Here is a 14,922-nt window from a genome sequence, read left to right as displayed (position 1 = left end):
TCTTTCCTACACCTTTTTCGCCCTTCCCATTTTCTAATATTTCCTCTTTTCTCTTTTTCTTTTTAACAGGATTATTTTGCCGTCTTTTTTTCAGTTCCACGCACATACACATACACATATATACACACCCACACACCCACACCCCCATACACAAGAACACACACCCTCACACACACACACACACACACAGACACACACACACATAAACACACACACATCCACACACACACACACACACACACACACACACACACACCCACACACGCACACATCCACACACGCACACATCCGCATACACATACGCACACACTCACACTCATCCCCGCCCATTCACTCACAGCCAGTCCCGTCGAGTTTCTATCCGGAAAAGAGAAAATATTCAACAGAGACAAAATACAACATTTCATTAATCGGGCAGGGCCCCCTTAACACCAATATTTGCTTCTACATCAGCTGCTTCCTTGCTTCTCGCTTCTCCGTTCTCGACAGGATTCGCATCACCAGGCTCCGAGATCCCATTGAGGCTGGTCCCTCGAACTTCCATCCGCCATCTTTTCAAACATTTTTACGATCGTTTCCCCTTCCCGCTTCGTTTTTTTTTTTTTTTTTTTTTTTTTATTTTCATTAAAATTACTACTATTTTGTTCACCTTCTGTTTCTTCACTTCGCGTGGCTGGTGCCGATTGCAACGTCGTTCTTGTTTTGCTGGGTTTTCTTTGGCGACTTCCGACACGGTTGGTTTTTCCCTCCGCTATTGTGAACTGCCCTATTCTCTCATACATACATACATACATATATCTAGGTGTATGGAGAAAGAGACCTATTTGTTTCGTGTTGTCGTCTGCGAGAAAACACCTGGTGTGACTAACCCTGTCACAGAGAGAAATAGTTAAAGACCCCCCCGCCTTATCACGATGTATTCTCAGCATGGTGCTTCCATGGCACCACCGCAGAAACCAGAAACCTTCATGCTCTCCAATGAGGCACAGCAAAGCCTCCCACAGGATGCACAGGTTGCCCTGCAACAAGTTGATAATTGTGAGTTGAATTCCGCCGCCCGAGTCCATTACCCCCCAAAAAGGTAACACGTCTGTTTGCTGACTCCTGACGACAAACAGTAAAATACTTTCTTATATCTGCACCAGTTGACTGGAGTCCAGATCAACTCATCAGACGATTTTTGCTGCCCACAGGCGACTATGTTTCCTGTGTTTTATGGTATGTTCAAGGACTGGTTGTAGAGTGGAGTGATGAAGAAGACCACATCTAATGACACCGTAGGAATAACCTCTTTCACATTTCCGGAACGGATATCGTACGCTGCTTATCTTTCCGATTCCAAGCCTTTGGCCGACCAGTGAAAAACACAAAAAAGTTCGAGGAGGGAATCTTCTCTGATCTTCGCAATCTCAAATCTGGCACTGATGCCTCCCTCGAAGAACCCAAAAGCGCCTTCCTAGACTTTTTATACAAGAACAACTGTATCAGAACACAGAAAAAACAAAAGGTCTTCTACTGGTACAGCGTGCCCCATGACAGACTCTTCCTCGATGCCCTGGAACGGGATTTGAAACGGGAAAAGATGGGTCAGGAGGCAACCACTGTCGCTGTTAATGAGCCAGCCTTGTCGTTTGAATTTGACTCGTCGCAGAGTCTCTTTGAGCAACTTACGAAGGCGCAACAGGCGAATTCTTCATCTTTCTCTGCTCATGCTAACACAGCGGCGGCTTATGCGACGCACTCTGCGTCGCCCATGGGTGGTGGTCGAGCTACTGATTCCATGCCACCACCCCAGATCCCGCAACCAGCCATGTCCGTTGGGCCAGAGGACAACAGCAGCAACAACCAGCAGGGCATGTACCATAATTCCGTCTCCATGTCCAACACCCAGATCATGAACAATAACACCACCATGATCAAACCTGAACAAGAACTACAATTTACCTATGACCGTAACGGCCTACCCATCTCCCGCATTCACACACGGCACACCTCCATGCCAACTTTCATGGAGTACTCGCCAGCACCCTCCTTCGTCTCATCACACTACGACGATTACCCGGGGGCAGCAGGCGCACGAGGCATCTCCTTCGAACCAATTACACCACCCCAACACCCGCTCCACAACCTGGGCCCCGGTCTCGGTGCGGAGTCCGCGTACATCGCCAACGAAGACACGGGGTTGTACACTGCCATCCCGGATTTGGGAAGTAACCACTCTACCTCCTTCACATCGGCGATGATGATGCAACTTCCCCCGTCGAACTTTACTGTGACTGGTGCTGGGCCTGGTGCCGGTGCGGGCGGTCACTTCTCAACCGCGACCAGAATGTTCCCATCCGCGAATGTCTATAGTGTCATTGAGGGTTCTCCTACTTATAAGCAGCGGAGACGTAGATCGTCGATACCGCCCGCTATCAGCAATGCGATTGCAACGGCTGTTGCGGGGAATGGTCAGACCCAATCCCACTCGCATGGTCAGGCACATTCGTACACGCATGCGCACGCTGTTTCCCGACCCAGCGACCTGCGCCGTTCAATGTCCAGCTCCGTTGCGCCCGTGCCTGTCCTGGAGTCTGAGGAGTCATCCTCTAGTCACGACTCGAATTCTCATTCACCTCCTGGTCTGACGAATAGCTACATTTCCTCATCTACTGTGAATACGAAGGATTTACTACATGAGCTGTCGCGTACGGGTACGCCATTGCCTAGTCTTGAGGAGAATGTGCAGGATGATGAGGCTGGGTTGGTCGGGGTGATGAATGCTCACCACCATAACAACGGCCACAGCCAACATGGCCCGCAGGGGCAGAGTGAGGGGGATAACGCTGTGGGTGTTGGAAGGCAGTGTGATCGTCCTGGTCCTGTGCGTCGGGCGAGGAGCGCGACGATGATGGAGCTGGGTCCGTATCCGCAGAAATCACATTCGTGTCCTATTCCGTCGTGTGGGAGGTTGTTTAAGCGGTTGGAGCATTTGAAGAGGTATTGTTTTTTTTGTCTCCCTTTTTTCTAGCATAGTAGAATAACTCGATGTGGGTTATTTTTGGGTGTTGGTTGGTATCATTATGCGTTGTAACCAACCATAACCAGCCACCAACTGCCCAAGTTGAAAGGAAGTTGCTAACTGAGTGTTTAACATAGACATGTGAGAACACATACACAGGAACGCCCGTATCCGTGTCCGTATTGCAATAGGGCCTTTTCGCGATCGGATAATCTTGCGCAGTATGTTTTTATGTTCCCTTTTCCCCCCCCTTTTCAACAGCTTTTTTTTTTCTCTTCGTCTTGTCAAAACATCCACACACACGTGCGGACATAGAAACAAGCCACCATCAAAACTATCTGACTAACCTCATAACCCTATTCACAGGCACCGCCGCATCCACGAAAGCCAGCAACAAGGAGGTGGCCAGCCATCCCTCCTAGCTAACTTCTCCGATGAGGACCATGAGAATGAAAATGAAAACGAACAGGAGCAGGATGATTTCAGCTCCCCATCCTCGGTGGATCTAAATGGCAACAGCAACAATAACAGTAACCATAGTCAGAACCAAAGCCAGAATCCGAACAGCCATAATAACACCAGCAACCCCAACGCCAGCAACGGGAGCGGGAGCGGCAACGGCAGCGGCAACGGCAACGGCAACGGCAACGGGAACGGGAACGGCAACTACATGGTCAACTTGTCCAATGTAACCTCCATGCCCATGTCCATGCCTTCTCTGTCCATGAGCATCCCAATGCCGTCGTCGATGGTGAATCCGCAGGTTATTACGCCGCAGCTGTTGCAGCAGCATATTTAGATATTGCTGAAGGTTTCTTTTTGGGTTTTCTTCTTGTTTCGTGATTTGGTTTCCTTTGCAAACTCACCCGGGACAGCGGCATGGAACGAGTGATGGTGGTATTGCGGGATGGGTGGTCTGGTAGATATATACATGTTATATGGTAGTGGAAGGTTTTGATTTTGAAGGGATTGAGATTTATGGTTTTTTCTCTACATTTTCCCTCACATTTATACATCTATCTTATGTTTGGGTTTAGTGGGTCTGGTTATCTTTTTTGGTTGTCTTATTTTTGTCAAATCTGTCTTGTCTTGTCTGTCCGTCCACGTCGTCGCTTTCCTAACCTACCCTCCCCTGTCATTGTCATTGCCATTGCCATTTTCATATCTGGCCATCCTGTGGACCCTCTCCCTCCCCTATGGGGGCGCATATCTTTTGCTGTGTATGTGTACAAGATCTCTTTTTCTCCCTCTCTTATCACTTATCTGTTTCTGTCTCTCTCTCTTGCTCTTACATCTTTGTTCTCTCTATTCTTTTCCTCCTTGATTGCAAAAAGTAAATGCAACTACACTCCCTCATGCTGAATCTCTTTTTATCCTTTAACTTTTTGGACTGGCATTCTTTTTCACTTGCTGGTTTTCTTCACTTTTTTTTTTTTTTTTTTTTTTTTTTTTCAATTTTCTTTTTCTTTTGGTATTGGGCTGTGATCTATCTATCATGCTATGTTTACGCTATGCTATGCTACGCTATACAACTATTTCATTTTAAAAGAGTTTCGATGGGTTCTTTGAGAAGGGGTTTTGGGTTTTCCGTTCTTGGATTTCTCTTTTACGTATCTTTTATTTTTGAGTATCCTTCCACTTTTCGCCCTTTTTGCTAAGAAATATAAACAAACCCCCTATAATTAATGGGACACGAATCATAAGCTTTAGTTATTGGAAAATTCATTTTGTCAGAGGCAGGAGCTACGTCATGTGACCCTGCTGTCCCAGACTTCAACCTGCCACTTCGCCTCCACTGTCACAGCAGTCCGGGTTTTCCTTGTTCCGGGCCCTGGAAGCAAACAGAGAGCAAAGAAACTCTCCTCAACCAACCCTGTCTTTATATCCCATATCCCGCGTACAGGATATATAGCTGCCTTTCTCATTACTCCTCTACAGAGAAAGCGAAACGCCATAAGCAAATGTGATTCCGATGATGAGTTAAATTATTTGTTCCAATAGCATTACACCAGTTTACAACCTGATCATTCATCAGCTTCTGTTCCTGTGCATGCCCAGTTAAACCATTATATTTCTGTTCCTCTGAACGCTCATTGCAGTGTTTTTGACGCATTACATCCTCGTTGAGTGGTTGGCGTTTTTAATCCTTGACTTATCCGCTCATTCTCAACGAAGATAGAATATTAGCTTTCCGATTTTGTTCCGTGGAAAGAACTGGGCAATTTGGACCGGGTAGTTTCTATTGTGCTGGTTGAATGTCGATATTCCTTATTTCTACCCTCGATACCGGGCGCTTTGTTGATCAAATATTGAGGAATCGGGTTTCAGTTTTATTCTTTCTTATCGCGGAGGGGTTTTTATGAAGTCTTGTTCTCCTCTCTCTATTCCCTCTCGTTCATACGTTACGTATCCATCGGAATACCCGGCTACGATACCGGTTTTCAGATAGAACGCGATAGCGACCCGTGGTGTGAGGAAAAGTTATTTCGGTTTTCATTGAGGGTCGCTGCAGAACTACATTTGTACTTTGCTCACATATGCACACGGATAAATGCGTTTAGTGTTAGGAGAGGTGCAGGAGATATACAGTATATCCCACCCGCGATAAATACCCACGAAAGAAAGAAAAAAGGAAGGCTGAGCCCTGTGTTTGATCTCCCTTCATATGACCTCGTCATTGCCGGACGGAAGGGAGGATCTTTTCCCGCTGCTTGGCACTGCTGAACAATCATCGCAGGGGCCAGCCACAGCACTCGGGGGTAATGATGCGGAGGAGCTTGCGAAGGAGTCCAGCAAGCATGGGGAGCGAAAGAGCAGTTTGTATCTCTTTCTGCTGACGTTGAGTATTGGCGGGTATGTATCCTGATCTGCGTTTTGAAATTTTTCTTGGCCATGAGCGAAAAGTTATTTGTTTCATATGGTTGGGAATTCAATTGAATTGCTAATTTTATTCCAAATGTGATTCTGTACGATACAGGCTACAAATGGTTTGGTCTGTTGAGCTGTCAAATGGATCTGTATGTTCCTTGGGATATTATTCATTCTCTGTCCCGTCCTCCTTTCTCGTTCTTTAAAAACATAACTAATTTATGTCATACATAGCCTTACTTGCTTTCGCTCGGGATGGACAAATCCCTCCTTGCCTTTGTGTGGATTGCTGGGCCATTAACTGGAACACTTGTCCAGCCCTATGTTGGCATTTGCAGCGACAACTGCCGGATACCATGGGGGAAGAGGAAGCCATTTATGATCGGAGGCGGAATTGCCACGATAATATCCCTTCTTGCACTTGCATGGACCCGCGAGATCGTCGGCGGCGTTTTGGGCATTTTTGGTGTTCCCTTCCGCTCCACGGGCGTTAAGGTTACATCCATCGTCCTGGCGACCATTTTGATGTATTGCCTTGACTTTGCTGTTAATACTGGTGAGAATTTTTTTTATTTTTTAATTTTTTTTTAAATCATTTTTCTCCCAAAATGCGGCTTCCTGTGTTGAGTCCTATATTAATTTTGTTGGATGGTTTTAGTTCAAGCGACAATCCGAGCTTTTATAGTTGATAATGCACCTGCGCATCAACAAGAATCAGCAAATGCATGGGCAAGCAGGCTCACTGGCATTGGAAATATCCTGGGCTATATATTGGGCTATCTCAACCTTCCCAAAATACTCCCCTTTTTTGGAAAGACACAATTCCAAGTCCTCTGCATGATTGCTTCTCTGTCACTGGGCATCACACTCTTGATCAGCTGTCTATACATTAAAGAGCGGGATCCCCAACTCGAAGGGCCTCCATCCTCGGATAATCCGGGAGTTGTTGCCTTTTTTAAGCAAGTCTTTAAATCCATCCGCAGCCTTCCCCCGCAGATACGCAAGGTATGCGAAGTCCAGCTCTTTGCGTGGGTCGGGTGGTTCCCCTTTCTCTTCTACTGCACGACGTATATCGGACAGCTATATGTTAATCCGATATTTGAGAAACACCCACATTTGCCTCCCGAAGAGATCGACGAGGTGTGGGAAGCAGCGACTCGTGTGGGTACCTTCGCATTACTTGTCTACGCGATAGTCTCATTCGTAGCCAGCATGATCCTACCCCTCCTCGTCGTGCCAACATATCGACGATCATCTCAAACCCCAAAATCCGTAGCCCCCGACTCCTCACTGCACCCATACCTTAGCCGCAGAGAATCAACATCAGCCGTATCCATCACCGCATCATCCGGAGCCGTCGTCCTAGCACCGACCAATGAAACCGTTGAACCGGCTGTTACGGGCCCAGATGCAGAGGCACCAACGCCATTCTCCCATCTGCAGATACCAGGATTCACCCTCCACCGCGCCTGGCTCATGTCTCACATCTTGTATAGCGCGTGCATGTTCAGCACGTTTTTCATCCGCACTCCGCAGGGTGGGACGTTCGTTGTGGCTCTTGTTGGCGTATCGTGGGCGCTGACGATGTGGGCGCCCTTTGCGCTTATTTCGGCGGAGGTGGCGAATAGTGATGCTAAGAAGCGGAGGCGGAGATATCGGATGCATCAAGTTAGTTTGGAGGCTGTTGGGGGATCACTTCCTCCGGCTCCGGCTGGGGGGCGGGAACAGGATGGCGTTGCCTCTAATCAGGAAAATAGTCGTGATGGACACGAGGAGAGGGAAGTGCAACAGGATGGGGGTGCTTCCGTTCCTTCTCGTTCCATCCAAGCTTCGTCTGCTTCCACAACCGCACCGTTCCGCGGTAACCATGTCAAACCCAGCTCCGAAGTTGAGAATGAAGACGACGGCAGCAATATCGACGAAGCAGCAGAAGATCAAGACGAAGACGGGAGTGAAGACGAAGAAGAAGACTATGACGAAAACGACACCTCCGACCAAGCGGGAATCATCCTCGGAATCCACAACGTGGCCATATCATGTCCGCAGATTTTCTCTACGCTGGTGAGCAGCGTCATCTTCAATGCGCTGCAGAAGCCTCGCGGGGAGCCCTGGGATGATTCTGTTGGCTGGGTCTTGAGGTTTGGCGGTCTTGCGGCGATTGGTGCCGCGTGGGTTAATAAGGGGCTTGGGGGGGGGAGTGATGGGAAGGCAGGGTCAAGATCTAGGTTGAGGAGGACGAGGGATGTTGTGTAAATGGGAGGGGCAGGTGGGAGAGCAACTGCTATGCGTTGGTTGGCTGCTTTGTTTGCTCTTTCGGTGGGGTTTGGGGAGGTGTCTTTATATTTATTGTGATTTTGTTGTGATTTCCTCTCCCCCTTCGTTCCTTATTTTCGGGGTGGTCAAGCTGTTTAACGTTTAGACAAGCATTTTTTATCTGGGGATTACCTATGGCATTCTTTGTTAACGGCGACTTACTGTGCGGATCTCAATCTTCTCTAAATTAGCTCCGCTACTTTCACACGTTGTATTTTACTGTCATGCATGCAGATACAATTAGGTAGCAGCGTTTTTCAACACTTAACACGTTGACGCTGGGACAGTAAACCGTTAGTTATAGATGAAGAAGCCAGAGGAACCGTAGATCAGGCGTAGATCCGCCCTCTAAAACTCCATATCCTCTCCCGAGTCTCCTCATATCCCTTCCCCCCCCCGTCCCCCACCTGTTCCAGCCCATGAGCTGCTTATCTACAATCGACGCCGTTCGAACATGGGGTGGATATTCGCCCTTAAGGCAGCACCAACCTTCCGCCGAATGGGGAAAGGCGCCATCGCCCCATCCATCTTGTCCGCTCCAACCACAACTTAATTAGGGCTCCATAGTCCTGTTCACTTCATCATCGCAACCATCCACAGCCCCCAGCAGTTCGTTTGTTTACTTCCGCGCTTCTTTTCTCCCTCCAGAGATAGGGATGCGCATACCGCCATAGGACAAAGGCGAACCTCTTTCCAACCACCCCCCCCCCCCCCCCCCTCTGGTTAGCCGACAAGGGGCAGACTGTAAGACGAGCCACTCAACCAACCAACCACCACCAGCGTCATTGTCGTCATCGCTGTCACGAGGTTGAATGCCTCTCTCCTTCTTTTAACTCTACCCGGCCAACTAACTACTTTTGTTACTGTTACCGTTACCGCTACCGCTTCCTCTCCCGCTGCGCATTGTCACCGTCGCAGTTGACCGTTCCTATCAATTTATTATGAATGCTGTCCGCTACACCCCAGTACCGACTTGCCTCCAGAGCTCGTCTTCATCACCATTACGTCCTACCCGAGTCGACTGCTAGCCGGAGAAGCGGAAGCTGAGAGGGTATAAGGGTATAGGTGGAGGAAGAAGGAAGTGCGGAACGGGATTCGCATAGGATAGGATACGATTGGGCTGCTGTTGAGATCGTCGTCACCTGTCACCGTGATGGCGGGGTTTGTAGAAGAGGTTTTGGGTGCCGTTTTACGTGTGTTTCTCTCTCTCCTTTTTTGTTGGGGGGGGGGGGGGGAGGGTTGGGGGAAGCTGGTTAGCTCGCTACTTAGATTTGTTCTCTCTAACTCGTGTGTGTTTTACAGGCAAGAGGGTCGAGGATGATGTTGATCCCGATGGTTCGTCATATCTGTTTCTATATCCTTTTCTCCCAGTGGACCCCACTGCCCCTCTTCCTTGATGTTGCCGTTGTCTATTGCTGTCCACCTTTCCGCCAGTTTCATGTGCACTCGTGCAGAGCGGTCGGGGGGATGGAGCAAGTTGGCTTTGGAAAGGGTTGACTGGCAGGTTTTCTAACCGGGTTGTCTCTTCGATGATACAGAAAGCCCAGAAGCGGGCGAGAAAGAGCTGTTTGCATCATGGGCCCTTTTCATCTTGATTATGCTCTTGATCACGGCGCTCTTTACGAGTTACACCTTGAAGCAGAAAAAAGTTCAAGCGGTGCATGAGACCGTTATATCGATTTTCGCTGGTGAGTTCGGATCTCTGCCTTTCTGTCCGATGACAGTGGTCTTGTTCTTGAAATCGCTAGTAAGCTGACTGACTGTTGCTTCTGCAATGGAGGAATGACCGTTGGTTTGATTATTCGATTAACTCCGGGGAGTCTAATACAATCTTCTGTGACTTTCAATTATCAGTTTTTCTTCAACCTACTTCTTCCGCCCATTATTTTGGCTTCGGGGTATGAATTACACCAGGTATGGTTGGCAGGCAGGTGTATATGAAATGGAGCTTTGGGACCATCTGTTAATTATAGAGAACAGGCCAATTTCTTCAGAAATATAGGAACGATTCTCACCTTCGCTTTTGTGGGTACTTTTATTTCAGCACTGGTTCTGGGCCTTATTTTATACCTGTGGTGTTTGATTCCCCTAGAAGGCTTATCGATATCGTTTGTCGAGGCGTTTGCGGTCGGAGCTACCCTTTCTGCAACAGACCCCGTCACCATCCTTGCCATCTTCAACGTGTACAAGGTCGAACCGAAGCTCTACACAGTGATCTTTGGGGAGTCGATCTTAAACGATGCTATCGCTATTGTCCTTTTCGAAACGGCCCAGAGATATAAGCCAGGGAGCGCAGCTGGATCGCTAACGCTGCTAAGCTTGTTCGAGGCTGTTGGTGTATTCTTGCTTGTGTTTTTCGGAAGCCTGGTGATTGGGGTAGCTGTGGGCATATTTACTGCGCTGGGCTTGAAGTACACCCATGTGCGGCGGGAACCAAAGATTGAGAGCTGCCTTATCGTCTTGATTGCATATGCTAGTTACTTTTTTTCGAATGGAGTTCATTTGTCGGGTAAGTTTTTTATTTCTCACCCTTAAAAACACAAGCTTTTGCTGACTGCAAACAATGCAACAGGAATTGTGTCGCTGCTGTTCTGCGGTATCACATTGAAACACTATGCATATTACAACATGTCGCGACGGACACAGCTTACGACGAAATATATCTTTCAGGTGCTGGCACAACTTTCAGAGAATTTCATATTTATCTATCTTGGCCTGGACTTGTTCACAGAGCCAAATTTGCAGTTCAAACCGCTATTCATCATGATAGCAGTTGTTGGGATTTGTGTTGCAAGATACATGTCTGTTTTCCCCCTTTCAAAGGCCATCAACTGGTTTATTAGATATAGAGCCAAGCGTCGTGGGAAGGAGGTTGCCGATGAGCTCCCCTTTGCCTATCAGGGTATGCTCTTCTGGGCAGGTCTTCGTGGAGCAGTTGGTGTTGCGCTTGCGGCCGGCCTTGAAGGCACCAACGCACCAGCGCTGCGGGCAACAGTTCTCGTTGTCGTCGTCCTGACAGTCATCATATTCGGCGGGACGACAGCACGCATGCTTGAGATCCTGGAGATCCGCACTGGTGTCGTCGAAGAGATCGATTCTGATGACGAATTTGACATCGAAATTACCAATGGAGGAACATACTATAAACGTGGCGGAACTGGATTGGGACATATACCTCGACGCGCCTACCCCGTACCGCTCGACACCATCAACCTAGATCACGAGAACATGGCAGAGGGCTTCTCGAGTGGAAACAACGGTCGCGGTGCCCCCGGCACCCCGCAGTCGTCCCATACATCTGTTGCCGCTAGGAAAAACTCAGGATATAACCAAGGGCGTAAGGATCGGTCCCGTGACCTTGCATCTGCACGAAACCTGCTTGGAAAACACAACACTAGCAACGGCGGAAGTGTCAGTGGTAGCAGTGCTGACGATGGAGATGCAGGCGGATCCGCATCTTTGAGCAGAATTCCCTCCTCCGCCCAGCGGCCTACAACGCGCACCCGCACCGGCGGCACGCATGATAACGACGCGGATATCGACGACTTCGATCTGGATCTTGATACGTTCTCGGACGATGATCTCCCGCCCGCTGCCCCGTCACATCTCCGGGCACAATCGGCTGGCTTGTATCCAGCAGAAACGCAGGCCCCCACGTCTGCGCAACAGCGTCTTTCCCCTGTAAGTGCTACTCCCGGTACCACTGGAGGGTCTTCTGGAAGAGATGGAATAGCGTCGTCGGGCGTCGTGGCTGAGGCGTCACAGGGTACGGGTTCTTCTTCATCTTCAAGACTGGGCGCAACGGCTGTGATTCGAGATTTGTTGTCCGGTGCTGGAAATGGGGACCATGCGGCATGGTTTAAGCAGCTGGATGAGGATTATATCAAGCCGAAGTTGTTGCTGGATCAGGGGCCGGGGCATCATAATCATCACAAGGGTCCTGGAGCGGTATAGATTTTATTATGTATTTTTTTCCCTTGAGTTAGCTTGCCTTGGTACTAAACACTATCTACGGTACACCGACATATTATGTATATCCCCCACTTTTGAGCCCTCTCTCTGTGGATTTTCTGTTGATTTGTTTGCGCGGTTTGGTGGTGTATGTAACTGTTCTTGTATCAACTTATGTCTCGCCCCTTTCAATGTAATTTTTTTTTTTCTTTTTTCCCTCTTGGTTTGTCCACCAGCTCCGGATTTTCTCCTTCGTCTGGAAGCCTAAGGCGACGCCCTGGTGGATGGATGGATGGAAGCGTGCAGCCATATCGGCCTTTGCACCTCACCTGTATGCCTAAGGCTCCCCTCCCTCTTCTCTTACGTATGAACTCTGCTACACACACCTGTATATTCCTATCTTCTTCTTCTTCTTCTTCTTCTTCTTCTTCTTTTCTTCCCTTTTCTTTGTCCCTATGTGTTTTAGGCTGGTCATATTACTTCCTTTCTACCAGCGCCAGGTAGCTGCTGGCACATGGGTTTGATGGAACACAAAACAAAGTACATGGGCAGCGTGGCAACAAACTGCATATCCCACCCCGTCCTCTGCTTTTCCCGTTATCTGCATATTGTCAGAGAATTTGATTTGGGAAGCAAAGTAATTTCAGCCTCAGTTCTTCAGTGCTATTTCAAAATAACTCTTCTTCATCTGAGACTCATACACTGTAGGAGGAGGAGAATTGGCGCTTCCTTTCTATATTTGATTTGAGTTGAGGATCACAGCTTTGTCAGCCACGAACCCCGAACCCCCCCCCCCCCCAACAACGTTTTCCTGTCATCCTCTGCTCCGTCGACCAATCTCTGTATACAACCCCTATATGACAGGATTTCCTCCATTTTTTTTTTTTTTAAAATCTTTCTTATTTTTCTTATTTCTCCCCCCTCTTCCCCCTTCTTTTAAGAACAAATTATAAATATCTAAATCGTACACTTAACTATCAGAAATTTTGAAAATATCAGAGAGGAAGGAGGCTTTGGTGCCACCAGCCCGCCGGTTTGTATTTCCACAAATCCAAGGTTTCATATATCTCCATACAAGTCATGATTTGTCTCCCGTCGAGGATTGCTCCGTCCATCTACTCTGGCATCTTGAGGACGTAGCGGCCTGCAACCTTCCCCTGATCTGTTATCGAGAAGAGACAGACATGTTAGCAATTATCTTAACGGAGGTTATTTTTTTATTTTTTTATTTTATTTTTTTTTCAATTTTTTTAATTTTTAATAGTTGTCTAGTTTTATGCTGAACATCCGTTCAGGAACGATATAGAAATGAAAAAAACTTACCCATCAGCGAAAAAACATTCCCCAGCTCCTGCAATGGCACTGTCTTATATGGCACCTGGATCAAGCCTCTGCAGAAGAAGTCAACCGCCTCCTTCGCGTCCAGCCGGTTACCCACGTAACTGCCCTTGATAGTGATCATCCGCACCACCGTGTCGAATACGGGTGCTTGTAGCCTGGCATGCGCCGGCAAGCCGATGGCGACGATGGTGCCTCTTGGCCGCACGTAGCCTGCCGCCTGCTGGAACGGTAGTTCAGCAGTAGCCATGAGCAACACGGCATGTGGGCCGAGTCCGTCGGGAGAGGCGGCCTTCACGTCGGCAACGAGGTCTTTGGACTTGGAGAAGTCGACGAAGGCCTGTTTATTACATTTCACGAAGATTATTTGCCGTTGTTAGTCTTCCCATGTCCTGTAGCGGGGAGAGGCAAGATGATACCACATCACATTAACAACAAAGGGATAAGGGGGGAGAGAACCCACCGTCGCTCCCATCTTCATACACAACTCTCTCTTCTCATTGCCCGCATCAACGGCAATAGTCTGCAACCCCATTGCCTTGGCATACTGCTGTGCCAACGACCCCAGCCCACCTCCAGCCCCGACAATCGCCACCGCCTGGCCGGGTGCTGCTCTGCTTTCCTTCAGCGCTTTATAAACAGTCACTCCGGCACAGAGAATGGGCGCTACCTGATCCAGCGGCACGTCCTTGGGGATGGGAGTGACATGTGCCGCCTTCCCAATACAGTACTGCTGGAACGTCCCGTCCACCGTGTAACCCGAAAGAATCGCCTTCTGGCACAGGGGTTCGTTTGCACTCTCGCAGAAGTCGCAGGACAGACATGACCCGTTGATCCATTTGATGCCAACATGGTCACCAATTTCGACGTCGGTGACCAGCTGTCCGCGGGCGACGACGACACCAGCCCCTTCGTGTCCACCCACCAGGGGCATTTTCACATCCAGGGGCCAGTCACCCTTCATCGCGTGAAGGTCGGTGTGGCAGACGCCCGAGTATTTTATGTTTACGAGGACTTCATCGGGGCCCGGCTTTGGGACGGCGATTTGTCGATATTGCACCGGCCCGCCGACCTTGTCAGCCACCTGGGCCCATTGCTTTTCGGGAATGGGGATTTGAGGTGCCATTTCTGATTACTTGAGTCTTTTGACGGTTTCCTTGGGGGATGAAATGATTAGGTGGCTTGTTTTGCTAAGAGAGAGGTGGGCGCTATGTATATAAACATATATATAGATGCATATAGAGAGAGATATGTATGTATGTATGTATGTATGTATTGATATTCAGACCGGGATGGAGCGGATCAGGAGATATATGAACGTGGATAAGCAGGAGTGTGATCTCAGGGAACATAGATGGCCTTTTTATAACGCAGCAGCTGGCTAATTGATGATTGCTATCTATAATTGAGACGCGGGACCCCTCCTTCCTCCTTCCTTCCAGCATCCC

The 14,922-nt window shown here is 48.6% G+C and overlaps 4 protein-coding genes across 4 annotated transcripts; 3 read left to right on the top strand and 1 right to left on the bottom strand.

Moving 5' to 3' along the window:
- Positions 1 to 914: 914 nt before the first annotated feature.
- PAAG_00406 (transcription factor steA) lies at positions 915 to 3,803 on the top strand (the record flags this gene model as incomplete). The annotated part of the gene is made up of 5 exons (XM_002797821.2): positions 915 to 1,038; positions 1,119 to 1,218; positions 1,282 to 2,982; positions 3,142 to 3,225; positions 3,371 to 3,803. The coding sequence occupies 5 exons, from the start codon at positions 915 to 917 to the stop codon at positions 3,801 to 3,803; spliced, it is 2,442 nt and encodes an 813-aa protein (XP_002797867.1).
- A 1,866-nt stretch (positions 3,804 to 5,669) lies between these two features.
- PAAG_00405 (general alpha-glucoside permease) lies at positions 5,670 to 8,125 on the top strand (the record flags this gene model as incomplete). The annotated part of the gene is made up of 4 exons (XM_015844007.1): positions 5,670 to 5,857; positions 5,982 to 6,021; positions 6,107 to 6,428; positions 6,531 to 8,125. 4 exons carry the CDS (start codon positions 5,670 to 5,672, stop codon positions 8,123 to 8,125), a joined length of 2,145 nt encoding a protein of 714 aa, XP_015700342.1.
- A 1,213-nt stretch (positions 8,126 to 9,338) lies between these two features.
- PAAG_00404 (mitochondrial sodium/hydrogen exchanger) lies at positions 9,339 to 12,139 on the top strand (the record flags this gene model as incomplete). Its single annotated transcript, XM_015844006.1, has 6 exons — positions 9,339 to 9,378; positions 9,488 to 9,520; positions 9,724 to 9,873; positions 9,966 to 10,099; positions 10,166 to 10,694; positions 10,758 to 12,139. The coding sequence occupies 6 exons, from the start codon at positions 9,339 to 9,341 to the stop codon at positions 12,137 to 12,139; spliced, it is 2,268 nt and encodes a 755-aa protein (XP_015700341.1).
- Positions 12,140 to 13,251: 1,112 nt separating this feature from the next.
- PAAG_00403 (alcohol dehydrogenase) lies at positions 13,252 to 14,600 on the bottom strand (the record flags this gene model as incomplete). The annotated part of the gene is made up of 3 exons (XM_002797817.2): positions 13,252 to 13,298; positions 13,460 to 13,814; positions 13,938 to 14,600. The coding sequence occupies 3 exons, from the start codon at positions 14,598 to 14,600 to the stop codon at positions 13,252 to 13,254; spliced, it is 1,065 nt and encodes a 354-aa protein (XP_002797863.1).
- Between the last annotated feature and the right edge of the window lie 322 nt (positions 14,601 to 14,922).

Source organism: Paracoccidioides lutzii, assembly GCF_000150705.2.
Source record: "Paracoccidioides lutzii Pb01 unplaced genomic scaffold supercont2.1, whole genome shotgun sequence".
NCBI lineage: Eukaryota > Fungi > Ascomycota > Eurotiomycetes > Onygenales > Ajellomycetaceae > Paracoccidioides > Paracoccidioides lutzii.
The sequence above is the reverse complement of the archived record's forward strand: the minus strand, read 5'-3'. Positions and strand labels throughout refer to the sequence as shown.